Genomic DNA, 26,674 nt, shown 5'->3' with positions numbered 1-26,674 from the left:
GCTGTGGGCAACCAAATCCAGTTGAGGATGTCCCTGCTTACTGCAGATGGTGTTGGGCTGGATGACCTTTGGGAGATCCCTTCTTCCAACTCAGACCATTCTATGAGTCTATTTGCAAACCTGCAGCCTGTCAGTGGTGAGCAGTGCTGGACAGTATCAGCTAGCAGAACTTGTGGCCAGCACAACTTTGCAATTCCTTACCCTTTACTTGTGAAATCTTAAATAGAATAGAATAGACCAGACCAGACCAGGTTGGAAGAGACATTCAAGATCATCACCTCCGACCTATCATCCAACACCATCTAATCAACTAAACCATGGCACCAAGCACCCTATCAAGTCTCCTCCTAAACACCTCCAGTGATGGTGACTCCACCACCTCCCTGGGCAGCACATTCCAATGGGCAATCACTCTTTCTATGAAGCATTTCTTCCTCACATCCAGCCTAAAACTCCCCTGGTGCAGCTTGAGACTGTGTCCTCTTGTCCTGGTGCTGCTTGCCTGGGAGAAGAGACCAACCCCCACCTGGCTACAACCTCCCTTCAGGTAGTTGTAGAGAACAAGAAGGTCTCCCCTCAACAAGGGAGCTGGATTTATAGTGATGTCAGACATTTGCTGTCTCCATCTGACAGGTTTCTGTGAAACAGTGTGACCTGGAACCAAGTGATCTCTGTGCCCCCCATGGCTTCTAACTCAACCAAATGTACTTCAGTGCTTTCTAGGCTTCTTGAACAATCTCTCTGAGCCCTGGGGAAAACTCCTGCCAAAAGACAATTCCCTGTTAACTGCACAAGATCTTAGCAAGTTAAATTGGGCAAAGCTGAATTTTTGACAAACTGAGACTGGATCTTGCAAAAGCTTCCAGAAACTCCCAGAGGGTTGCTATCCAAGGAGATGCACAGCATGGGAAACGTTGTGCTTTTTGCTCTGCCAAAGCTATGACTGAAAACAGTTTCTTGGAGCAGGAATGCCACACAACCTTCACTGTCAGAATCCTTGCCCAGTTCTTTACATGTGCATATGCAAAGGCTTATCAGCCTTACTGAGCACTTAGCAGCCTGTTATGGTACTCAGGTCTTCTCTTCATAACACAGAAGTGCTCCTGGTGCCTTGTCTGATTCATTTTGATATTTCTGGGCAATCTTTTTCCTTCACTAACAAAATTTCAGTCAGTTTTTGGCTAAGATACTGTTTATGATTTGAGAAAAGGGAATCTGGAGCCTTGGGCTAATTGTATATTTCCTGTAGGCTGACAGTTCAAACAAAATACCACTTCAGAACTTTTAAACCCCAGTGCTGCAAAAATTAAGGTTTCCTGAAGCTCCAGGTTGCTGCATGGACAGGGCATGTTTTCTGCTGTCACTGTTCCCGTTATCATCAGTTCTAACTGTACTATTCCTGATGTGGCTGCAGGAGGTACATCTTCTCAGTGGTAGAAAACCTTCAAAGGCTATGTTATATGGGACTGATACAGTTTGGCCCAACAGAGAAGTTTCAAGACAAAGACCAGGTAATTTTTAATACATATCTTTTCAGTTTAGCCATTATTCTTCATGGTATTTGTCCAGTGAAGCAAATGCAAAATTTAGGGGTTGTGGTTACCTTAAGTAAAGGTACTTTTGTATCAGTGAAATACTGATGTTTCAGATCTCCATGCAAACCTCCAGCTCCAAGTGGCACTGAAAGTTGTGCAGGTAACTGTTGCCTCCTCATCTGGAAAGACCCCGAGGAAGGATCTTGACAGGCTTGAAAAGTGGGCCGGTGCCAACTGCACGAGCTTCAACAAGTCAGAAGTGCAAGGTCCTGCAGCTGGGTTGGGCCAACCTCAGGCACAAATCCAGGCTGGGAGCAGAGTGGGTTGAAAGTAGCTCTGAAGGAAAAGACTTGGAGGTGTTTATTGGTGAGAAGCTCACCATGTGCCAGCAGTGCCTTCATGCAGCCCAGCAGGCAGCTGTGTGCTGGGCTGCAGCCAGAGGAGTGTGGGCAGCCAGGCAAGAAAGGGGATTCTGACCCTTTGCTCTGCTGAGACCCCACCTCCAGTACCCTGTCCAGTTCTGATGTCCCCAGCATAAGAAGGACACAGAGCTGGTGGAATGAGTCCAGAGGAACCACAGAGGTGGTCCAAGGGCTGGAGCAGCTCTGCTGTGAGCACAGGCTGAGGGAGCTGGGGGTGTTCAGCCTGAGGAAGAGAAAACTCTGGTAGGACCTTAGAGCTGCCTGCCAGTACCTGAAGGGATCCTGCAGGAAGGCTGCAGAGGGATTTTTCCTGAGGGTGTCAAGAGACAGGAGAAGGGGGAATGGTTTGAAGCTGAGGCAGAGCAGGGTTAGAGTGGACCTTAGGAAGAAGTTCTTCAGTGTGAGGGTGGTGAGACTCTGGAACAGGCTGCCCAAGGAGGTTGTGGATGCCTCCTCCCTGAGGGTGTTCAAGGCCAGGCTGAGTGTGGGCTTGAGCAGCTGAGTCTAGTGAAGAGGTATCCCTGCCCATGGTGGGGAGGTTGGATTAGAGGATCTCTGAGGTCCCTTCCAACCAAAGCCATTCTGTGATTCTATGAAATGGGTCATGCTGAACATTGCACACAATAATGGTCTGGGAGGTTCGAGGCTATGAAAAGCAAGCATACCACATTCTGTTCCATCAGGGTGTTAGGCACTGGGTATCTGACAGAACAAACTCACTGATCAGGGTAGCATAATGACGTTGATCTGCATCTTGTTATACATAGGAGGCAGATGCCTGGGAGAAGGCAGTCCCAACTTGGAGTTTGTGAGAGGAAAGATAATTAGGCCCCAAACACATCTGTTCAAATCCTGAGTAAGAGCTTGTAGGAAATAGTCACTCCCTGTGGAAACTTGGAATATCCTGTGTACAAGGGGTAAACAGACTGTTCTAAATCTAGAAATGAGATGTCTGGGTGGCTGGCAAAGGAAGTTTGGGATTACAATGCAATAGGGTGGGGCTGGGTGTGTCCTTTGTCAGAGCACTGCCTTGAAATAGCAAAGACTGAGAAAAAGCTAAAGAGGCCTAACCTCCATGAAGCTGTGTCCTGCAGTTTCAACTGTTTGCAGCCTGACGTGGTGTGTTTGACAGGTCTTTGTGTACATGAAGAGAAATGCTGTGATTGTTGACACCACCATCTGTGACCCTCACTACAACCTGGCCCACAGCAGCCGCCCCTTTGAGAGGCGCTCATACATCCTGAGCACCATGCAGGACGTGGAGAACTTCTGGTTTGACCTGCAGTATGTCTGCCTCAATACACCACTGGGTATGGCATCACTCAACTCTCTTAGCACCTTTACTCTTTATTCTCCTCACACCACAGTTCCTCCTCCTCCCCTCAAACTTGAGGCAGGCTCTGTTTTGTCACTTTCAATGTTCTGTCCATATGAATTCCGTGCAGCTGAGATCCGAGAAACAGAATTGTGCCCTTGTGGTAGTTTTCAACTTTTTCAGAGCAGTGCTAAGGGAAAAGAGCAGGTGTCCTGTCAGAAGTGGGAGGTTTGCTAATAGAGGTTCTCCTCCCCCTCTACTCCGCACTGGTGAGGCCACAGCTGGAATATTGTGTCCAGGTCTGGGCCTCTTTGTTCAAGACAGACAGTGAGCTGCTTGAGACGGTCCAGCACAGAGCCATGAAGATGATGAAGGGTGTGAAACATCTTCCATACAAGGAGAGACTGAGGGAGCTGAGGGCTCTTTAGCTTAGAGAAGAGGAGACTGAGAGGTAACCTCATTCATGTTTATAAAGATGTCAAGGGTGAGTCCTGAGAGGATGGAGCCAGGCTCCTCTCCGTGACAGGACGAGGGGCAATGGGTGGAAGCTGAGGCATGTAAATATGAGGAAGTTTCATGTAAATATGAGGAAAAAAATTTTCACTGTGAGGGTGCCAGAGCCCTGGAACAGGCTGCCCAGGGAAGTTGTGGAGTCTCCCTCTCTGGAGATACTCAAAACTCACCTGGATGTGTTCCTGTGTGATCTGGTGTAGGTGATCCTGCAGGGGGCTTGGACTGGATGAGCTTTGGAGGTCCCTTCCAGCCCCTGAAATTCTGTGATTCTGTTAGATTTTAATCCAGTTGTAAAAGAGCCTTTTGGAAAAGAGTTACTAGGCCATTGTCACCATAGCTCTCTGCTGGGCTGAGCAGAGATCCCTTTTCTTTAGGAAGATGTGGCTAAGCCTTCTAATGGATAGCCCAAGTTAGATTAGGAGTGGAAGCTGAGGTTTATGGCCCCCAGGTTTTTTGGAGTTTATTTTTGTATTTGAGCCCTTGACATGTTTTACTATATACATACAACTAGAAGAACACAGAATAAAGAAAGAAATGGCAAATAAGATCTTCCTTCTGAAACTCTAAACAACACTCTTCAGTCAGCCAGGTAAAAGGATCTTTTTTGTGATTCTGTCTTACTTTTATGTTGAAGCAGTTGTGTGAAAAGGCTCCTTACCTGTCTGTCAAATGGTGCTGTGTTTGTGATTGCAGCTTGTGCAGGCTGCTCAGACCCTGCTTACTTTTTGCCTCCCAACTCACCAGTTTGCATCTTTTTGGAAGCTTTGTTGTGTTCCTGTTCAGTATTTGCCATGTTGAGCTGGAAAGGAAAATTGCTCTCTGCTGGATTTAAATTTATATTGAGCCTGGAGATCAGATGCCTGCCTGAGATCCAGGCCTGCCCTATTGTCTTTGTAGCAAGGGCAGCCAAAAAGTAGCAGTAAGCCAGAAACTGGATTCTCTTCCTGCCTTTGAGTTTTGTCACTCTAAAACCATCTCATGACCCCTCTGATCTCCAGCATAGAGGTGTTGGATGTGCAAACCCTTCACGTGGTGTTTCAGCTGTCACAACCTGTCACCAGGTTTCTTAAGGTTTTGGGTGTCTGAGAAGCTGTGATCCATGCCTAGAATATCAGTCAGCTGCTGATGTTTTTTCCTTACAGTGGGTACCATCCTCCCATTTCTTCTGCCCTGAATACAATTTTGGCCAAGCTGGTGCCTTGTACTGGAAATTAACTGGCATGACATTAGCCCCTGTGAGAAGGCAGCAGGATTTAATGAGGGCTTCTGTTTGGGAGTGGTAGTTTGCCACAGCAGGGTGGATTGAAAATGGGTGGATGTCAAGTTTGTGAGGGGTTTGGAGCACAAATCCTATGAGGAGAGGCTGAGGGAGCTGGGATTGCTTAGCCTGGAGAAGAGGAGGCTCAGGGGAGACCTTATTGTTCTCTACAACTACCTGAGGGGAGGTTAAAGCCAGGTGGGGGTTGGTCTCTTCTCCCAGGCAAGCAGCACCAGGACAAGAGGACACAGTCTCAAGCTGTGCCAGGGGAGGTTTAGTTTGGATGTTAGGAAGAAGTTCTTCATAGAACAAGAGATTGGCCACTGAGATGTGCTGCCCAGGGAGGTGGTGGAGTCCCCCTCCCTGGAGGTGTTTGGGAAGAGCCTGGATGAGGCATTTGGTGCCAGGGTTTAGTTGATTAGATGGTGTTGGGTGATAGATTGGACTCGATGATCTCAAAGATCTTTTCCAGACTGGTTAATTCTACCCTACCCTACCCTACCCTACCCTACCCTACCCTACCCTACCCTATCCTATCCTTCTTGTCCTGGTAGTCAAAACCATTTTTGTACCCAGGAGTTGTCCGCTGTCCTCGTTCCAAGAGAAGCAATCTTCAAGGGGAGGAGACTGCCCTGGCTGTGGAAATGGAACAAGAGTCAGCAGTGGATAAGCACAACCTGGAACGCAAGTGTGCGATGCTGGAGTACACCACGTAGGTTATCTTCATCCTTGGGGGCTGAATAGAGTGGGCCAAAAGAATTTGCTGGGGCTGAGGCTGTTACTCAAGGGCAGGTGCAGTTCAGACTCTAGATTGGTTGTGTACTTAAACAAGCATTAGTGTATTTGTTAAGACACTGGAGGGATCGGTGCGTGACAGTCAGTGTGACAAATGCAGAAGTCTGGTTGCCTTTTAATTCAGTGGAAGACTTTTCCCACACTTGTCCTGAGACAGTTCCTCCTCTGAGCAGGTATCTTCCCTAGCCTGTGGCAGGAATGGTGCTGAGAACAGAGTTTTAACATGGCCACTGGAACTTCGTTAACAATAATGAGGTTGCTCTGGATGCGGTCCTAAAACTGGGAGCTCAGGCATTAAATGTCAGGGGTGAAAACTTTGTGGAAAAGCATTGCCATGCCACTTCTAGAGCTACTTCTGCTGCTTTTCTTCCTTCTAAGCCCTGCATATACTGGGAATGCAAGGGAAGGGTTCTGCTCGTGGCACACATGCCACTGAAGAGCAGCTCAGAAGGCACTCCCTGGAAAATCATCACTGTGCACTTGGTTACTCTTCCTCTTAGAGGCAGCCGAGAGGTAGTTGATGATGGAACTATCCCTGGAGATGGGTTAGGAGCTGCAGGCCTGGATTCCAGCTTTTATGGGCATCTCAAACGCAACTGGATCTGGACAAGCTACATCATGAACAAGACTAGGAAGGTGAGGCTCCTTAGAATGGACAGACTGTAAGCACTTCTCCAAACTTTAATGCTCTTAAGGTTGAGATACTGGTAACACAGAGGTACTGCTTGCCTGCTCTCTCAGTCATGCATCTCAGCAAGGCTTTGCATCACTGGAAAGAAATTAATGCCAAGTGTGGCAAATCTCAGTGCTGAGTGAACGAAGGAATTGGATGTAAATTTTATCTGCATTGAATCTGATAATGCAGTCAACCAAAGCAAAAATACTGAGCAGCTCAGACTACTTAGTGCTGCCTTTCTGAAGTAGAGAATTTGTCAGGTGAAAAGTGAAACATCCAGAGCAAGGAAATAAGAAAATAAAATAAATTACTAGGAAGCCCAAAGGCAAATAAGAATTGCTATGCCAGTGCTGGCTAATGTCCTGTCTCTGCTGTTTGCCAAGAGAAGATTTGTAGGGAAGGCTGGAAGAGCAAGGTGAATGTATAGTGATAGTTCCTCAGAACCTTCTCCCAGCTGTTTGAAAGTTTGACTCAAGGACATTCTAAACTTGAGGGTGATGTTTCAAAGCTGCTTTTGGTTCTAGCATTACTAGTCTAATTGGGTTTTTCGGACACATGTACATCTTCAGTATCCACAACCTCATACAGCAATGTGTTTCAGAGCCCTGTCATGTGTCACTATCTCTATTTGATGTTTTTAAGCTCTCTAATAATTGCAGTACTAAGGGAAGCTGTAAAAATTATTCTTCACTATCCTTTCTGTTTCCCATTATCATCTCTTTTTAAAGAATGATAGCTACTAAACTGCTTAACTGTGCCTAGCATGGAACCTCCTCTTGTTCCCTTCCTTTTAACCTGTTCCACTGTATCCTTTCTAAGGTGAAGATAGAATCACATATTGTATGCAGGCTGCAGCCAGGCAGGGATTTTTATAGCTGCATAGTGTTGCTCTCCTTTCCTAAGAATTCCTTACATTTGCTTTGCTTTTTGGCCATGACCAAGCACTGTACAGAAATATCTTTTCTTACCCTGCCCTATGTTGTGGTCAAATTAAAGCTTATCAGTTTGCATGTAAAAGAGTTGCTTGGCTTTACCTCAGGCAGGATCATTTCACTCTGAATTTCATCTCATGTTCTGATGGTGGACTTTTTCTCTCTGGAGATACTCAAAACCTACCAGGATGCATTCCTGTATGATCTACTCTAAGTGATCCTGCTCTGGCATGGGGGTTGGACTGGATGATCTTTTGAGGTCCCTTCCAACCTCTAACATTTTGTGATTCTGTCACCTAGTTGTTCAGAATGACCAGGACCTTCTGCAGTTCTTCAGTCTTGGCTTTCCTTTCTACAGCTGTGACCAACCTCTATCACTGTCTAATTCTACACAAGAGAAACTGGCTTTGCTGAGGATGGCAGAAGTACATTGCAATCAGTTTAGTCTTAGGTTTAAGATGGGTAGAATGTGATGTAGGAGGCATTTACTGAGTGCTTCTGTCTGCATTCTGGTTTTGTGCTTTCAAGAATTTCCTTCGGAGTGTAAAATGCTTTGGCAAAGGGCTGTTCTACAGGCAATTCTGCTCAGCCTCTGTAGCAGTGAAAGAATCAAACATTTCTTTGCCAGTGATGACTTCAGCAAATCTCCTCAAATATAGAAGAAGTTTTAACCTTCTAATCTTGTGGTGATTGCAATATGATTTAAGAACAGTTCTAGAGCTATTCAAATCCGTGGTAGTAATAGCCTTTGAAAAAAAGACAAATTGTAGTCAAGGATGTTTTCCATTCCACTGATAATGTATTTCTGACCCTTCTCAAAGGATATTGTGCATAGTGATGTTAAAAGCTGTGCCCTTCTTTTGCATATCACCAGTTTTAAAGCTGTCTTGTCTTAGGAAAACACAGTTTCTGAGAACGGACTGACAGTGAGACTCCAAACCTTCCTAACCAAACACCCGCTGCCACTCAGTACTGGAGGTAAGGTGCTGGGGTCTGCAACTCTGTTATAGCTGGCACTGTCTTCTATCAAACCCAGTGTGGAGGACGTGGGTTGTTCCTGTCTCCTACAGTGACCTGAGATGCTTCTGGGGCAGTAAAATGGATAACTGATGTCCTTCCCTATTTATGGATATATGGAACAGTAACTATTTATCCAGTATTGATGGCCCAGGCTGTTCCTGTCTCCTTACAATGATCTAGGATGCTTCTGAGGCAGTAAAATAAATATGTAAATAGTTTCCTATAGAAGGATCATTTCTGTCCTTTGTAATTTCTGGTGTGCAGTTTGCAGAGGGCCTGCAGGGACCAATGTTGTGTACAGCTGAGCACTGTTACAACTGCACAGCCTTGCACTGAGGACGAGGAAGTAATTCAGGCTGAATACAAAAGTTCAGTTCCTTTGTTTGTGCACTGTGCACTAGACTTGCTGATTTCTTGATGCTTCCCTAGTTATGTGGGATTTTATTTTGTGAGCTGCTGAGGAAGTGGCCTGAAATGATAGGACTAAGAAAGGGCAAGACTGAGAGGGCTCCTGTCTTTTAATAGACTGAAACTCTGGCATTTGCTCTGTATGCCTTAATCTTAGAGAATGTAACTGCTGTAAGGCTCCACTCCTGTAATATCTGTCATTTTAGGTAGCAAAATTAATATTTTGGGAGAAGCAAAGATAGGATCTGAGTCACTTGTCCAGAAAGAGGAATGTGTGGAAATAACTAAAGAACCAACCCAGGATCGAACCAAACGAGTGAGAGGTGGAAAAAGCCAAAAGAGGAAAAGGCTCAAGAAGGACACTGGGAAGAAGACAAAGAAGAAGAAGAAAGGCAAGTACCTGAAGAGCAGCATTCCTGCACAGGCCTGCTGGAAGCTGCTTTAGGGAAGCTGGCGTGACTGTCACAGTGTGGGAAATGGAAACTTCTTGGTCATCTCTTTGGATTTCCTCTTTCAGTCAAGAGCTTCTTATGTCCTGGAGCTGTATTCTAGCTCTGGAGGAAAACCACAGAACCACAGCATGCTGCTCCCAGGGTGTGACTTGTGATTGCAATACTGTACTGTGCAAAGGAATTCTAATTGTGTCTGTGCCAGCTCACCTCTGTGCAATTCACCAGCAGCTTCTGATAGCTGGTTTAAAGATTCTCTATGCTCAGTTAGCTTGCTAGCCAAAGGCTTGGAGATTCTTCATACTCAGTTAGCTTGCTAGCCAAAGGCTTGGAGATTCTTCATGTTCAGTTAGCTTGCTAGCCAAAGGCTTGGGGATTCTCCATGCTCAGTTAGCTTGCTAGCCAAAGGCTTGGGGATTCTCCATGCTCAGTTAGCTTGCTAACCAAAGGCTTGAGGATTCTCCATGCTCAGATTGCTAGCCAAAGGCTTGAGGATTCTCCATGATCAGTCAGCTTGCTAGCCAAAGGCTTGAGGATTCTCCATGATCAGTCAGCTTGCTAGCCAAAGGCTTGGGGATTCTCCATGCTCAGTCAGCTTGCTAGCCAAAGGCTTGGGGATTCTCCATGATCAGTCAGCTTGCTAGCCAAAGGCTTGGGAATTCTCCATGCTCAGTCAGCTTGCTAGCCAAAGGCTTGGGGATTCTCCATGCTCAGTTAGCTTGCTAACCAAAGGCTTGGGGATTCTCCATGCTCAGTTAGCTTGCTAACCAAAGGCTTGGGGATTCTCCATGCTCAGTTAGCTTGCTAACCAAAGGCTTGGGGATTCTCCATGCTCAGTTAGCTTGCTAACCAAAGGCTTGGGGATTCTCCATGCTCAGTTAGCTTGCTAACCAAAGGCTTGGGGATTCTCCATGCACAGTTAGCTTGCTAACCAAAGGCTGGGGATTCTTCATGCTCAGTTAGCTTGCTAACCAAAGGCTTGGGGATTCTTCATGATCAGATTGCTAACCAAAGGCTTGGGGACTCTCCATGCTCAGATTGCTAACCAAAGGCTTGGGGATTCTTCATGATCAGATTGCTAACCAAAGGCTTGGGGACTCTCCATGCTCAGTTAGCTTGCTAACTAGAGTGCTTGTTTTCTCATTCTTGGGAGAGGAGTTCATACATTTTACTTCCTGAACTGCTGCTTCCTTCCCTGCTTACAAACTCCCCCTTGTGCTGATACTGCCTGTGACAGGAGTTTGAATTAATCAGGGTAGGTAGTTGTTGTGAATATGCCCTCAGAAATGAGCGGCAGATATATCAATGAAAATATATGTTAAATTTATTTTATATATATACAAACTCTGTAAGGGGGTATTTACAGTCACCCTTCACAGGTATCAATGTCTGGTTAGTGAAGCTATCTTTACAGAGTGTTTAAATATGGGCAATTGAATCAAACAATTCACAGAACTTAGAATCAAAACGGATTCAGAAAGCGGTGGGGGGAGGGGTTGGTCGGTGACCGGCAACCCTCCACCCGCAGCAATCCAAACGCTACCCTAACTGGAAACTCTCTAAAGAAAGGCTTGGCTTGCAAGCTGAGGACTTTGTGAGGTCTCCCCTTAATAATATTTATAGTCCAGAAACGTGGCACGGATGTGCCGTGAGACAGAGACAGGAAGTGGCGCCGGCCGCGTGGCTGCACCGCATGGCTGCTGCTCCTCCCAGGACACAAAGGTCTCCCGCTCGAGGGGGGCTGTGGCAGGTCAGCGACGCTGGCTCACACGGGCTGCTGGCGTTCCTCCTGCAGCAAGGGATCGCGCAGTGGTCGATCCCATGGGGTACTGTCCACGGCACCGCACACAGCTTGGTGACGGTGGCAAAGGAGCGTGAGGCCTCCTGGGGCACTGGTTTGAGTCTCGGGCAAGGTGGACCAGGGCAGCACTGGCACGCACACACTCACAGGCTCCAACACGATGTGGGGGGGGTCATTTACCAAACGACCCCTATTGACCATTTGCCCCAGTGAATACTGGCCCAATGAGCAGTCTGTTGCTAACGCAAGGTTAACCAATGGACTGACACCTACCAAATATGGTGTAAGTATATGCTATGCCCAGGCTGTTCACCTGGACTCAGTGGCGCCAGGATCCCCCCTGCTGCCCCCAGAAAGGAGAGGGAAACAAAGGAGGGTTAACACTCAGAGGAGTATGTTCCAGAAATGTTTGGGGCACAATCCTGACCATAAGCATCCTTCACTACAGTAGTGCTGAGTGTCGTCTTTTTTGGTTTCCTTTTGTTGCTGGGTTTGTCAGAAGAGGATTCAGTAGAGAAAAGCAAGAGGCTGCGCTACCACGATGAAGCTGACCAGAGTGCCCTGCAGAGGATGACCAGGCTGCGCGTCACCTGGACGGTGCAGGAGGACAGCCTGCTGATGCTGTGCCGCATCGCCAGTCACGTCCTCAACGCAAAGGTATCTGCTGGACCCCTGGCGGAGAGCTCCTAGCAGCTGAAGGCATCTCAGCACCCCTAGGAACTCACCCTGCTTCTGACCATCGCTTTTCTATGTAAAAGCTGAAGCTTCAGGGATGTTTCTTCTTCCCACAGGTGAAAGGGCCCTTTGTTCCATGGCAGGTCGTGCGGGACATCATGCACGCCAGCTTCGAGGAGTCCCTCGACAAAACCTCGCACTCAGTCGGCCGACGAGCGCGCTATATCATCAGGAACCCACAGACCTATCTCAACTACAAGTAAGAAGGATTCTGTGTTCACAGAACCTCACAGAATGTTAGGGGCTAGAAGGGACCTCGAAAGATCATCCAGTCCAACCCCCTTGCCAGAGCAGGAATACATCCAGGTGGGTTTGGAATATCTCCAGAGAGGGAGACTCCACAACCCCCCTGGGCAGCCTGTTGCAATTTTCTGTCACCCTCACAAGGAAAAAAATGTTCCCTCCTGTTTCCATGGAACTTCCTATGCCTCAACTTCCACCCATTGCCCCTTGTGCTGGCATTGGGCATCACCCAGCAGAGCCTGGCTCCATCCTCTTGGCACTCAATTCTTCACATCTTTAATAATGAGGTCAACCCCTGAGTCTCCTCCTCTCCAAGCTAAAGAGCCCTCAAATCCCTCAGTCTCTCCTTGTAAGGAAGCTGTTCCACTCCCTTAATCATTTTTGCGGCTCTGTGCTTCACTCTCCCAAGCAATTCCCTGAGGCCCTTTTTGAACTGAGTGGTGCAGAACTGGACACAGTATTCCAGATGAGGCCTCAGCAGGGCAGAGCAGAGGGGAAAGGAGAACCTCTCTTGACCTACTAACCACAGCCCTCCTAATCCACCCCAAGATGCCATTGGCCTTCTTGGCCACAAGAGCACATTGCTGGCTCATGGTCAACCTCCCATCCACTAGGCCCCCCAGGTCCTTTTCCCCTTCACTGCTCTCCAGCAGGTCAGTCCCCAACCTATACTGATCCATGGGGTTGTTCTTTTACTATAGGCTAAATTCTCCTGAAGTTTAGTGAAGGGATGTGGTCCTTCTGTGTTTTTGTTTTGTTTCATGTGACTTACAAATACCAACTTATTTCCACCCTAGTGCTTCCCCCTTGTATTGAAGAGGGAAAACTTCATTTATGTTGAGCACCTTCACTTGTGTCTGTTGTAGAGTTTGCCTTGCTGAGGTTTACCAAGATAAAGCCCTCACAGAAGATTTCATGAATAGAGAAAACAATTATGAAGATCCCCAGGTAAGAGGGAAGCATTCTAAAAGGTCACAGAGTGCTTCCTGCTCTTGGATTCCTGAGTGCTTGCTCTATTTTGGTTATTGTGATTTCACAGCTTCTCTCCTCTGGATCCTTTGAAATAGCATCAGCATTAAAATGCAGCATCATCACTGCTTTGGGAGTAAAGCGGACACAGGCAGCTTCCCAAAGGCACAGCACTGCTGTGCCACCACAATGTTGTTTTTTCAACATGCTTGTTTATAAACATCCCTGGCTGAGCATCTCCAGGCACTGATTTTTTTCTTTCATCTCCTCAGCTTTGTTATCAGAGCAAGGAAACGTTTTTGCTCTGTATGTTCTTTATTGTTAATTCTTGTTCCATGCTGAAATAACATCTTAGTTTCTGTTGGTGAGTGTGGAAATGGCAGCAAATTTCGGGAGAGAAGCCTTGATTTGATCAGGCAAAAGATGTTATTTCTTTATTTTTCAGCTTTATAATGGCTTAAGTCAACCACAATTTCACCTTGAAAAGCTGCTTACACTTTCAGTGCAAACCAATGCCATTTGGAATTGCAAAACTGTCAGAAATGGGACATTCGTGGCAAGATTTTCTGGGGTTTTATCCAGGGATGACAACTGATAAAACCCCAGCCAGTGCTGTTGGTAGCTTGTCTTTAAACAGAGTAGTTGTTCACTGGTGGGACATTGCTGAAATGTGTCCCCATCCCCAAGGTCTGCCTTTGGAAGCAAGTGAAAAATCTGTTTCCAGAGAGTTAGAGGGAGAAACCTGTTCTTCTCATGTAACAGGTGTCCTCCAAACAGACTTAATGGAGAACATGATAAAGCCTCTGAAGGGTATGAAGAGAAACAAGTATTTAGCAGAAGCTTAAACAAAGCTCTAGCAAGAGATCTTATGCTGTTAATTCAGTGCAATTGGTGCAGTAAATCAGCACCACGGAGCAGTTCCGATTCACTCTTGTGTGTGTTCCTAGAATCAATAAGGTTGGAAAAGACCTCAGAGATCACCCAGTCCAACCTATCACCCAACACCTCATGACTAACTAAACCATGGCTTCAAGTGCCACATCCAATCCCTTTTTGAACACCTCCAGGGATGGGGACTCCACCACCTCCCTCGGCAGCACATTCCAGTGGCCAATTACCCTTTCTGGGAAGAGCTTTCTCCTCACATCCAGCCTAAACCTCCCCTGGCACAGCTTGAGACTGTGTCCTCTTGTTCTGGTGCTGGGTGCCTGGGAGAAGAGACCAACCCCCACCTGGCTCCAACCTCCCTTGAGGTAGTTGTAGACAGCAATAAGGTCTCCCCTGAGCCTTCTCCAGGCTAAGCAACCCCAGCTCCCTCAGCCTCTCCTCACAGGGCTTGTGCTCGAGGGGTTGTGTTGTACTGTTCTTGACTTGATAATCCAAACCAAGCTCTTTCTAACAGAATTTTCCATGAATGCTTTAAAAGTAGAGCGTCTTTTCCCACTCCATGAAATTGAGGTTGGTAACATTTCTCTCTCTTCTTCCCTAAGGTGTGTGCAAAAGAGTTTAAAGAGTTTGTGGAAAGACTGAAAGAGAAATTCAGTTCAACCCTTGGGAATCCTAAACTCGAGATTCCTGATACGTTGCAGGAGCTCTTTGCCAGGTATTTATGGTTGGTGCTTTTGACTCTGCACGTGGGCTGAGACAGTGAGAGGAGGGCAGAGCTCTGCTCTGCTATGCATGATTTGAGAGGCAATGGCTTTTAGCTGGAAGAGGGCAGATTTAAGACTGGAGATTAGGAAGACATGCTTAACAGTGAGGGTGGAGTGACACTGTAACAGGTTGCCTAGGAAGGTTGTGGATGCCCCCTCACTGGAGGTGTTCAAGGCCAGGATGGATGAGGCCTTAAGCAACCTGGGCTAGTGGGAGGTGTCCATGTCCACAGCAAGGGGGTTGGAACTGGGTGATCTTGAAGGTCCCTTCCAACCCAACCCCTTCTGTGATTTGTACTCTCAGAATCAAAAGAAATTTCAGTAAACACAACCACCAATGTTGTTTTCAAATCCATCCTTTCTAAACACATAGAACTGGGTTTAAGTTATCCACACAAACCTTGCTTATTTTAAACCATTCCCATCTTGCTAAATAAGGGCTTTCAAAGCAGAAATTCACTATGTTGGCTTCTCATAAACCATCAGCTCCTAAGCTTTGCTGATAGAGCTGGTGGTACTTGGGTGTAACATTTTAATGCAACAGAAGACTTCCCTTTACCACTTTGCAGCTTAACTGGCCCTATTTTTTATCACAGTTGGTAGCTGCTCGCACAGCTAGATTGTCTCTTGTGCTGCTAAAGCTGTTGCTACAGAAGAGCTGTGCTGAGCTTTGTATAGCATTCTCCAGCCCCAGGGCCTCAGGGGTTTATTTGTGGTGAATAACATTTGGAGAGAAGAGTGAAAACCTAGGTCTCAAACCATTCTATGATGACAAATTTAGCACCTTTGTAGAGTTTCTTACTTCGGGAAGAGCTGCACATTACAGTGGAAGTGCTGCCTACGGGGACTGGGAGCCCAACAGAACAGCAAATCCATACAGCTCTGTGCTGTCTCCTTGTCAGTGGACACCTCAGTGAAGTGAAAGAGATTGATCCGAACAGGTCTTTTAATTTTTGACACTTGTGCTGAGAGCTGATGGAGCAGAGTTCCCTGTGCCGTTTCAACACTTGCCTTATTAGCAGCTGCACTTGTCAGCCCCTGGGTTTCATGGCTGATATCACAGAGTGTCACTTTGCCTGCAGTATTTTCCCTTTCCCTTCCCTTAACTAGATTTCGAGTTCTGGCCATTGGAGAAGACAGGAATCAGCACACAAAGGAGGATAATCTGAAGAGGTAAGTAGCAGTAGCACTGCTTTTAGCACTGCAGTGCCACAGCACCCCTCACAGATGTGAAAGTCTTATATAAAGTCTTCTAATTCAGTGCTGTTTTCATCCTAAGGACAACAGTGTGTGGTTTCTGTGTGGGTGTTATGTCATAAAAGGAGAAGATGTGATCAGAGAGCTTTGTTATGTGTCAGGTTATCTGACCTGATCCAAAAATTCAGGGTGGAAGTCAGAGAAAATGTGATGAGCTCCTTTACATGAATGAACCTCAGCTGTAGTGATCTCTGGCTTTAATGCTTCCATTTCAGAAGCAGGTGATTAAGTTTGTGTGATTGTATGTATGTTTGGATGAGTTTTGTGCTACCTCAGTAGCTGTGTACCTCATGCTCAAAAATCTCCGTGAATTAACTCTTTTCTTCTTTAATCTTGCAGTGTCTATGATATCCATTTCCTAGTGCTACAGAATCTGATTCAGAGCACGTTGGCACTCTCAGATAACCAGATGAAATCTTGCCAGTCATTTCAGGTACAGTACCTGGACCAAATTTCATTGATCATAGAATCACAGACTCATTCAGGTTGGGAGAGACCTTTAAGATCATTGAGTCCAACCATCAACACTGCCAAGTCTACCACTGAACCATGTCTCTCAACACCATGCCTCCATGTAGTCACACAACCCTAATGAGATTCTCCTTCCTACCTTGATATATGCCCAGAAACTTAGCTTTGTATCCTTTCTGTGGGAATTGTTCCCTTCTGCCTCTAGGAAATCACAGAATGTTAGGGGCTGGAAGGGACCTTGAAAGATCATCTAGTCCAACCCCCTGCCAGAGCAGGATCACCTGGCAGTTTTTCAGCATGTTGCTTTTGCTCTCTGAGGATGAGATTGGAAGATGTTAGGTTGAAGCAACCCCCAACAGCCTTGTGAAATAGACTCCACATCCCTTCCACTGGGTCAGACATGATTTAATGCCCACTGGAGCAGTCGGAATGATGCTCTGGAGGAGACACTATAACGGCAATCCTAATACCCAGCTGACAGTGGTGCTGGGGAGTCTCTCCTTCAGTGTTGGACCACAAAAAATCATCATTTATCAGTCAGGCACTTAATAAGGGTATAAGTTTAAAGGGAAGTTATCTGACCAGCAGGCCGGAGTGGAGCCTAGAAAGCCAGGCTCATAGAAGCAATGTGTTCCTGCTGAAATGATGGGAAGAATCAACCAAAATGTGTTGCAGATGAGCATTTCTCCATGTATCTCTCTGAAGGGAGCCTGACCCCATTTTGAGTATCAGGTGTTCTCTGATGTGTGGTTAATGTAATTGGCATTCAGTGTGGACAGCCTGCAGGCCCAGGAGAGGACTCCAGCAGTGTTGTGCAATAAATGTCAGTGTGCACCAACTCCACTCTGGATAGGAGCTCCAGCTTCACTTAGTGAAGGTGAAGCTCAAGCTGCTGAGTCTGGCAGTGGATTCCAGAGCTAACTCTGCCTCTTCCTTTCTGCAGACCTTCCGTCTGTACCGGGAGTACCAGGACGATGTCCTCCTGAAGGCCTTCCTGGAGTGCCAGAAGCGGAGCTTGGTCAACCGCCGGCGCGTCAGCCACATGCTGGGCCCCAAGAAGAGCAGGGCACTGCCCTTTGTGCCCATGTCCTTTCAGCTCTCTCAGAGCTACTACAGGTGGGTGTCAGGAAGGCCACTCTCTGTGTCTGAGCAAATCAAAGAGGTGTGAAGGAAAACATAACACATGAGGTACCTAGAGCAAAGAACCTACCCCCAGGGCAGGAGGGGTTCTTTACCATGAGGGTGGTGGAACACTGGAACAGGTTGCCCAGGGAGGTGGTTGAGGCTTGAGAGGGCTTTGGGCAACCTGATCTAGTTGAGGCTGTCCCTGCTTAGTGCAGAGGGGTTGGATTGGATGATCTTTGGAGGTTCCTTCCAACCCAGACCATTCAATGATTCTGTGAAAGAAAATCTCAGTATTTGAGCCCTTGATGTGGTCAGCAATTAGGGAATGGGGCTGAGCTTGCTAGACAAGGACATAAGCAGAAAGGAGGAGAGGCAGCACCAAAGTTACAGAGGTTCTGGAAAGGTAGAGGGTTTTTACCTCAGTGAGGTCATTCTGGTGGTTGCTTGTTCACTTCTTCTCTCCAGTGACTTTATGCTGCAGTGTATCTGAGAGCATTGGAGGTGGAGGAGGAGAGTTGAATGCCATTCGGTGCTCTTTGCTTTGTGTTTGCCATGTAGCACCTGACCTTTACATGGTGCATAAGCACCTAATGTTCTGCAGCTAGTAAAAGGACTGGGAAAGCAGGTGCAGAAGGTACTGGGTCACCAGCTCTTGCAACTGTTTGCCTGCTCTGTGCTACCAAGGGTCTAAAATCTGTCTGCAGCAAAGAACAGTCTGAGAAACTTTTGTGCTTCCCTGCATTTGTCTTTTTGTCCAGAGTGTTCACGTGGCGGTTTCCCAGCACCGTTTGTACAGAGTCCTTTCAGTTCCTTGAGAAGCTCAAGGATGCTGAAAGATCAGACCAGCCAGATAGCTTCTCCTTTAAAGATCAAGAGAACGAGGCATCAGAGGGCATGGTTGCATTTCCCATGGATGGACCTGGTGGCCAGTGTGCAGCGATGCTTTCTCTCTTCTCCCTGGGACTCGTGTCTGTCAGTGTGAGGATCCCAGAGCAGATAGTGGTGGTGGACAGCACTATGGTGGAAAATGAAGTCATAAAAAGGTAAACACTGTTATTTCTGTTGGTAAATACAGTCTGGGGATAACTTGAAGGAAATTGGGCAGACACTGGCACTTCCAGTGCTGTATTGTGGTGTGTTTTACTGTGATGTGGTTCAGTTTCTGAGGGAGCATTCTGAAGGTTTAATGGCACTTCAGTGCAGGTTGTCACAGCCCTGGACTGCGTCTGTGACATTTAAATTGCTGGGCTCTTCTGCCATCAGAGCTCCTGGGGAAAGGAGCAGTGTGGCTAGGTGAGCATTTCACCAAGGCAAAATCTGAGAAGGATTAGCAGCAAGGTTTCAGCTTTAGCACTGAAGCCTGTCTCCACAGTGCTGCCACTGGGTATTGTCTCCTCTTTGATTTGTTTTTAAGCCTCCAGTAATTGCCTAGCACTGAAATTGAAGCTCTCTCCCCAGGCAGTCTAATCCTGTCAACAGTTATCCTAACAGTTATCCTGTGTTTGCTCTGGCTGTAGTTTCCTGTTGTCTCCACACATGGAAAATCTTTCATTCCCTTTCTCTTTGGAGCAGCTTATTACCTATTTGAAGATTGTTATCACAGTCCTCCCCCCACAATATGCTGCTCTTGCTTGTGGTTTTGGTGTGGTATTCATGTTACCCAGCTTTCTCTCTCATTTTCCTCTGCACTCAACTGTGATGTCAAAAACCAAATACCATGCTGTTGCTGACAGGTCTGTGCCAATGACATCAAGTTATGGAGGTGATGTAACTGTTGATGACAGCCCCCCCTCCCACCCCAGAAAGGGGCAGCCAAATCCCCCAGTGCAGAGTCTGTAATTCTTTTCTCCCTTAAAAATAGGCTGCCCTATACTGTAGCATCTCTTCTGGTCTCAGTCTTTGTGCTCTGCCAAATGTTCCCTCAGAATCAAGACCTTTAATATCATTGAGTCCAACCATTCTCTAACTCTACCAAGGCTGATGCTTGGTATCCCTCAGCCCCACATCTCTGTCTCTTTTTAATCATCTCCAGGGGTGGGGATTCAACCACCTCCCTGAAGAGACTGCTGAACTGAAGGGGTTCAGCACTCTAGACTCAGATATTTGGGGATCATTTCAACACAGAGAGTTTCCTTTTCCAGGGACCTTCAGCGTATTCTTTCCTGTAGTTGCTTGCTGTCAGCACTTCAAATCACACTGCTATGGACACAGCCACAGCTGTTGCTGACTGAACAGCAGAACGCAGAGGAGCTTCTGTCCTTGCTCTGCTGGCTGCAATGAGTCACTTTCTTATTTTGGCAAACAAAAAGGCTTAACAAACCAACCAAACACCTGTGTTTGCTGCAGTTTGGGAAAAGAAGGGCTTGAGGATGAGGATGAGGATGATGATGACCTCGATGATGGCTCTGGAGGCAAAAGGAGGATAGAGGTGAAGGCTCGCCAGGCGTCTCACACCAACTACCTGCTGATGAGAGGCTACTACGCCCCCGGGATCGTCAGCACGCGGAACCTCAGCCCCAGCGACAACATCGTGGTCAACGCCTGCCAGGTGAAGGTGAAGCTGCGCTCAGCACCGCTGCCAGGAAGGCTCAGCTCTGCAGGTTAGTTCCTCTTTGGCCTAACTTGCTCAGAAGTGGGTTGCAGCAGGAAAAGCAGAGAGCTCATCAGCTGAGGAGCTGCTCTGGACAAAGCCTCTGCATGGGAACCTTCTTTGTTTGTTGCAGGTACAGTTAGAATCAAATTAACCAGGTTGGAAAAGACCTTTGAGATCATCCAGTCCAACCTATCACGCAGCACCATCTGATCAACTAAACCATGGCACCAAGTGCCTCATCCAGGCTCTTCTAAACACCTCCAGTGATGGTGACTCCACCACCTCCCTGGGCAGCACATACCAATGGCCAATCTCCCTTTCTGTGAAGAGCTTCTTCCTAACATCCAGCCTGAACCTCCCCTGGTACAGCTTGAGACTGTGTCCTCTTGTTCTGGTGCTGGTTGCCTGGGAGAAGAGACCAACCCCCACCTAGCTACAGCCTCCCTTCAGGTAGTTGTAGACAGCAATGAGATCTCCTCTGAGCCTCCTGTTCTCCAGGCTAAGCAACCCCAGCTCCCTCAGCCTCTCCTCACAGGGCTGTGCTTCAGACCCACCCCCCCCAGCTTTGTTGCCCTTCTCTGGACACCTTCCAGCAACTCAACATCTTTCCTGAACTGAGGGGCTCAGAACTGGACACAGTTGGCCTTGTTCAGCTTTCCTCTCCCCACTGAAAGCAAACAGGTGGTTGACTTAAAGAAGCACTTGTCAGTAACATCTCCCTGCCTGCATTTCTTGCTCTCTGAAACTAAATCCAAAGAGAAAGTCTGGCCTCTGCACTCTTATATCTTCTCCAGGATGGTTTTTAGTCCTTCCTGCAACTTCCTCAACTGTATTATGTCACACTCAAGCTTTCTCCTCTGTAAAGAGAAAAGAAAATCTTACAGAGCTCCTTGAATTCACATTGACTGAGAATCAGAGAACTGCTTTGGTTGGAAAAGATCTTTTAAGATCATCAAGTTCCTGAAAGAGTGGTGTCCAGTCTCTGGCCCTTTACCTGGACTAATTGAAACATTTTGGTAATAATTACAGCTTGAATATTTGTGTTTGATCAGCACTCCCCCTTAAAGAGCATCTTCCTTTCAAGGGGCTGGCGCACCTCTCCTACAAGGACAGGCTGAGGGAGCTGAGGATGTTCAGCCTGGAGAAGAGGAGGCTCCAGGGAGACCTAATAGCAGTCTTCCAGTACCTGAAGGGGGCTACAAGGAGGCTGCAGAGGGAGTGTTTCCAAAGGCCTGCAGTCATAGGGCAGTGGTTTGAAATGAGAGAAGAGGAGATTCAGGTTAGATGTTAAGAGGAAGCTCTTTACCATGAGGGTGGTGGAACACTGGAAGAGGTTGGTCAGGGAGGTAGTTGAAGCCCCATTCTTGGAATACTCAAGGTCAGGGCGCTGGGCAACCTGATCTGGTGGAGGATGCCCATGCTGACTGCAGTGGGTTTGGACTAGATGACCTTTGGAGGTCCTTTCCAACCCAAACTATTTATGTTTCAACTTAGCTAGGAAGGCCTTTAGCTGTTCAGCAGTTCAGCTGGTGCTGTCCATGCCCACTCCTGCTGCTGTTGTGGCAGAGGTGAAGTGTCCTATCTCTGCTGCCACACAACACCTTCCAGGTCTGCTGAGCTGACAGCTCTTTACAGTTGTTCTCATTTTGACTTGGCATCTTGTTTGACAGCCATGGGAGTGTCCCAGCAGGCAGGACATAACGGCAGCTGCAGATAAATAGGTAGGGAGCAGGTAAGAACAGTGCCACAGCTGCCCTCTGCTCACCCAGACCTGAAGAAGGCGTTAGGCTGCTTCAGCTTCTGGGTGGTCTGCAGTGAGGCACAGGTTTGTGCAGTGAGGGACTCAAACACAGATGCTTTCTTGCTGCTAGAGTAAGGCATTGACAGCTTGTAGTTGACACCAGATTTGGTCAACAAATTTCTGCCACGGATCAGCTGCTTGACAGTTTTTGATGGGTAGGATCTCCATAGCATTTCCTTGTCCTGGTCACTTGGTCTTAAGAATTCCAGGAAAAAGGAGAGGATTCCCTTTTTAACTCAGAGCTAAGCTGGCCTGCCCAATGTTAGAGAGAATACCACTAAGTCTGTGCTGTCTTTCAGTAATGCCTCAGTGAGCTAGGAGGGTAAACCTAGCTCTTCCTCTGCAGGTCTTTTCAGAGACAAATCTTTAAGGCACAGGGATGAAAGGAAACTGCAGCAATAAACATGGAAAAGTGATCTCTGTCATTGGAATAGTCTAGAACACTTCTGATCTGTCTCAGAATAGTTCTCTTTCTGGAGTCTGTCACACAGTAACAACTGCTTCACAGCTTATACCCTTGGGTCTTATTTGCTCTGCAGTTGCGTCTCTGCTTGATAACATGGCTGTGGGAATCTCCTGCCTCCCTGACAGTTTCACCAGGCTGATAAAAATCCAAGAAGAAAATTACAAGATGGAAGGGTTTCTTCAGGAGTGTAGGGAAGGCTATGGCTACAGCCCCAGGGATGTGGCTGCTGTGCTGGAGATCCGTGAGGCCATAGAGGCCACCTCCCACTTTGGGATTTGCAGAGCTGAGCTGAGCAAACGCTTCTGCAGCTACGAAGAGGTGGAGCCTGAACGCACCCGGGGCTTGCAGCAGTACCTTCAGGTGGGTGTGCGGCCAGCTGCTTTCTCTACAGTACTGTTTACGTGCTTGGTATTTCTCTTGAACAGGACCATCCTGTAGGCTGTAGGGAGCCAACAGAAATTGAGCAGAGCTATGATGATGGTGATGATGATGATGCAACAGATCACAAACCAATACCTGACAGTGATCTCATCTCTGTGGCAGGAGGGCCAAAAACAGCAGCACTTAGTCAAAGCTAGGAATGAGCTGTTCCAGAGACCTAGAGGTGCCAACAGTCACCTTTGAAGCAGAATGCTCTTTCCAGGTTACATTTTCACTTCTTTTAAGCTGAACAGAAACACTTGTGATGTTATTTCAGAGGAGTTTAAGGGGTAAAGCATCTTTTCAGCTCCAGTGCAGCAGGAGAGAAAACCTGATGTTCTCCTGACATCTTCCTTTTTCTTTGCTGCTGCTGTTTGTTTGAACTGACATTTCCCAGTGAAAGCTCCTGAGATGATTTTTGTGGGGTTTATTTTTGTACTTTTGGTTTTTTTTTGCAGGACCTTGTTGAAATGCAGCAGGCTTTAGAAGTAGGAGGCCATGCTGTCAGACTGGTTGCCATAGTGTTTGCCAAGCCATGGCTATTACATTCAGTATGTCTGAAGAATAAAGCAGAAGACTCTGATCAGCAGGATGCAGACACCACTCTCCCAGATGTACAACAGGATTGCCTGCCAACAGAACCAAAGAAAGGAGAGGAATGCTCCGGAGAGGAGGAGCAGCTGGGAAAAGACACAGATGAAGAACCCCCAAGGAAGAGATGCAAGACTCTAAACGAGGTCCTTCAAGGTGGCAATCAGCTCTGCCAGGGTTCACAGAGCAGTTTGAAAGGTGCAGATGAAAATAACTTTGATGCAGATGGGAGTGATCCAGTTACAGTGAAGGAACCTCCAGTTGTGGATGAGGAAACAGGGCAGGCAGGACATGGAGCGGAACAGCCAGCGTGTCCTCCAGAGGCTGCCAAGGTGGATGCTTACAAAGAACACGGAAAAGCTGCTTTTGAGGACAAAGAACCTGAAGTGGAGAGTGATGAGCTCACTGAGCACAACAAACAGATCCCTAGCCATGAGCAATCAGCCAGTGAGCAGGAGGATGATCTCTCCTACTTACAGGAGAGCCCAGGGGTCTCTAAAGGTACGTAAAAGCACTGCCCTAGAAATAGAGGCTGGCTCATCCGCAGCTGATCCCAAACAGGGAGCTCCATCCCGTAAGCAAATATTGGGTTCTTCATGAAGCGGTACCAGAGAGAGAGGTTCTCATTTCTCACAGACCAAGTGGCATAATGCTACCTGGTCTGGAAGGCCTTAGAGGTTTCACATACAGCAAAGATTCCTTCCTGTGCCTGCTGCTGGAATGTACATGGCTAGCCCAGCAATGTGTTTTCCTTAGAAACTCATCTCCATGTCTTACTCATCTGCAGAAGCCTACTCGGCTCTGCAGTTTCTCATCTCTGGCTGCAGTCCAAAGGCTAGAGAGCTCTAAACCTAGAAAACCCAGTGCTGCTGGTGTACAGTTCACTAGAATGCCCATGACTGAAGCTGTGAAGTCATTAAGCTGTGCCCCAGAAAGCAGCACATGCCAGTGAGATTAATAGCCTCGTTTGTAACCCAATTTGCCTTCATTTTCATCTCTTTTTTACTGCCAGTTTTCTCTTTTAATAGCTGGTAGTTCTTGCCAAGCTTTCCTTTAAGTAGGTTGTTGGGGATTTGGTTTTGTTTATATCAGCTCTGATTTCAGGTTGAATCACCAGCTAACTGCTGGGGGGGGGATTTTGCCAAGAGGTGCCCTCACCCGAGGTCAGAGATGCCAGCTGCCTGTGTCAGTGCAACCTGATCCCTCCAGCACCTCAGAGCCTGGCATTTTTCAGGGGGAAATACTCAGGGCTCTGAGCAACACAGACCTCAGCACTTCTGAACGTGCCACTGCTGTGTGCATTGGACTTGCTCTGCATGTTTGCAACACAGGAGCTAAAAATGGTTGTGTTGTCCGGCGGAGTTCTTGCTGGTCTTGCTGCTGAAGGGGTTGCATGGACCTCAGCCAAAGCTGTTGGCAGCTGGGTGTGGTAGAAATACCCACATGAAGTAATTGTGTACTTAAAGCCCATGACATAATGCATGAGGGAAGCTGCAGAGACAGCTGAAAGCTTAAGTTTCCATCCTGAAGGCTGCAGCTACTCTGACTTCTGCTCAGCTGCCCTGTGATCACCAGGAGCACTAAGTGAAACCTAAGGGAGGGCTTGAAGAGCAGCAGCCCTGCATGGCTCTGTGTGAGGCTCTGCTCTATCAGTCCAGAGAGGCTCGGCTCTGCTCTTGGGGAAGTTTAGGCTCAAGGTGAGGAGAAACTTCTTCACTGAGTGAGTCATCCGTCATTGGGATGTGCTGCCTGGGGAGGTGGTGGAGTCACCGTCCCTGGAGGTGTTCAAGAGGGGATTGGATGTGGCACTTGGTGCCATGGTCTAGTCGTGAGGTCTGTGGTGATGATCCTCAAGGTCTCTTCCAACCTTAGTGATACTGTGATACTGTGATCCGGTCAGTCCAGAGAGCTGCCTGCTGCTCAGCCATCTCTTTGGGCTTCTAGGAATAAAGCTTGTTGCTGTGATTTGGGAATGGAACCACAAGAAGTGTGGCTGGAGTAGGCAGACGTGGTGGCAAGGTGTGGGAAGAAAGGGCGTCTGTTTGCAGGCGAAGAGGGCAGGATCGGAGCTCCCTCTGCAGCTGTGGTGTGGTTTGCCTGTGTTGTTTTCTAGCATAAGCTGTTGCATTTTACACCTCAGCCACCTTTCACTTTCCTTCCACTAGATAAAGAGTTTGGATTAATTAGAACTTCTGTGTTCTTTTCTTTACAGGAAGTTCTCTGACAGATGTCTCCCAGGCAGACAGGGACCGGTGAGTGACAGAGATGGCTGCAGAATAACTGAACACTGCTGCCAGCAGAAGAGACATTTGGAGGGCTGGTGGGGAGCAGCTGAGGGAGCTGGGGTTGGTTCACCTGGAGAGAGAAGGCTGAGGGGAGACCTCATTACTATCTACAGCTCCCTGAAAGGAGGCTGCAGTGAGGTGCAGGTTGGTCTCTTCTCCCTCATATCAGGTAATAGAAGGAGAGGCAATGGCCTGAAATTGTGGCAGGGGAGGGTTAGGTTGGAGATGAGGAAAAATTTCTTTGCTTCAAGAGTGGTCAGAGATTGGAAGAAGCTGCCCAGGGAGGTGGTGGAGACCCCATCCCTGGAGGTGTTCCAGAACCATGTGGCCATAGGGCTTGGGGTCATAGTTTGGTGGCCATGGTAGGGTTGGCTTGCTGGTTGGACTGGATGCTCTTGGAGGGCTTTTCCAACCCAAACAATTCCAGGATTGTATAACATTGGGAATTATTTGGAACCCAAATTTTCATGCTGTGCTGAGCAGCAAGCACTGACAATGGACACACCCCACATTGTCCTCCCATTCTCTTGTTAATGTTGCTTGTGCTCCTATGCATGCTGAAAACATTTCTCTTGGTACACATTTTCTCCCCAAAGCCAAGTAGCTTCAAATATCAGAGCAACAAAACTTAGTGTATTTCACAAAGAAATCCAGGGCTAGAAAGTCTCAGCTTCCACTGGTACCCAGGAAAGGCTTGGAGAAACTGCAGGATGGAAATGAGAGTTTCCCTGCAGGGTCTGCCTTTCGACTCCAACATGCTAAAAAAAGGAGCAATTTCTCTCCTGTCTGAGCACTACTGCTGCATGTTGCAGACGGAAACAGGTCTTGGACCACTTTTGGAGGAGATCAGAGCTTTGGACAGATCAAAGACTCAGCTTGACAGGGTGCTGGGGCAGCTCATTTCAACTGGACTATTACCTAGAAAGGTTGGACCAGATGATC

At 47.4% G+C, this 26,674-nt stretch overlaps 1 protein-coding gene across 1 annotated transcript in view; it reads left to right on the top strand.

The window, feature by feature from the left end:
• GTF3C1 (general transcription factor IIIC subunit 1) overlaps nt 1–26,674 on the top strand; it is a 67,156-nt gene that overhangs the window by 37,049 nt on the left and 3,433 nt on the right. Inside the window, exons 18-35 of the mRNA XM_054180738.1 lie at nt 1,415–1,511; nt 3,090–3,267; nt 5,620–5,755; nt 6,339–6,474; nt 8,343–8,424; nt 9,081–9,266; nt 11,624–11,781; nt 11,916–12,058; nt 12,969–13,050; nt 14,562–14,674; nt 15,834–15,896; nt 16,320–16,413; nt 17,395–17,567; nt 18,335–18,619; nt 19,923–20,176; nt 22,510–22,796; nt 23,315–23,948; nt 25,660–25,699. Of these exons, the coding sequence (XP_054036713.1) occupies nt 1,415–1,511; nt 3,090–3,267; nt 5,620–5,755; nt 6,339–6,474; nt 8,343–8,424; nt 9,081–9,266; nt 11,624–11,781; nt 11,916–12,058; nt 12,969–13,050; nt 14,562–14,674; nt 15,834–15,896; nt 16,320–16,413; nt 17,395–17,567; nt 18,335–18,619; nt 19,923–20,176; nt 22,510–22,796; nt 23,315–23,948; nt 25,660–25,699 (3,141 nt within the window). The remainder of the gene's footprint in view (nt 1–1,414; nt 1,512–3,089; nt 3,268–5,619; nt 5,756–6,338; nt 6,475–8,342; nt 8,425–9,080; nt 9,267–11,623; nt 11,782–11,915; nt 12,059–12,968; nt 13,051–14,561; nt 14,675–15,833; nt 15,897–16,319; nt 16,414–17,394; nt 17,568–18,334; nt 18,620–19,922; nt 20,177–22,509; nt 22,797–23,314; nt 23,949–25,659; nt 25,700–26,674) is intronic.

This window comes from Dryobates pubescens, chromosome 4 (assembly GCF_014839835.1).
Source record: "Dryobates pubescens isolate bDryPub1 chromosome 4, bDryPub1.pri, whole genome shotgun sequence".
Lineage (NCBI taxonomy): Eukaryota > Metazoa > Chordata > Aves > Piciformes > Picidae > Dryobates > Dryobates pubescens.
The sequence above is the reverse complement of the archived record's forward strand: the minus strand, read 5'-3'. Positions and strand labels throughout refer to the sequence as shown.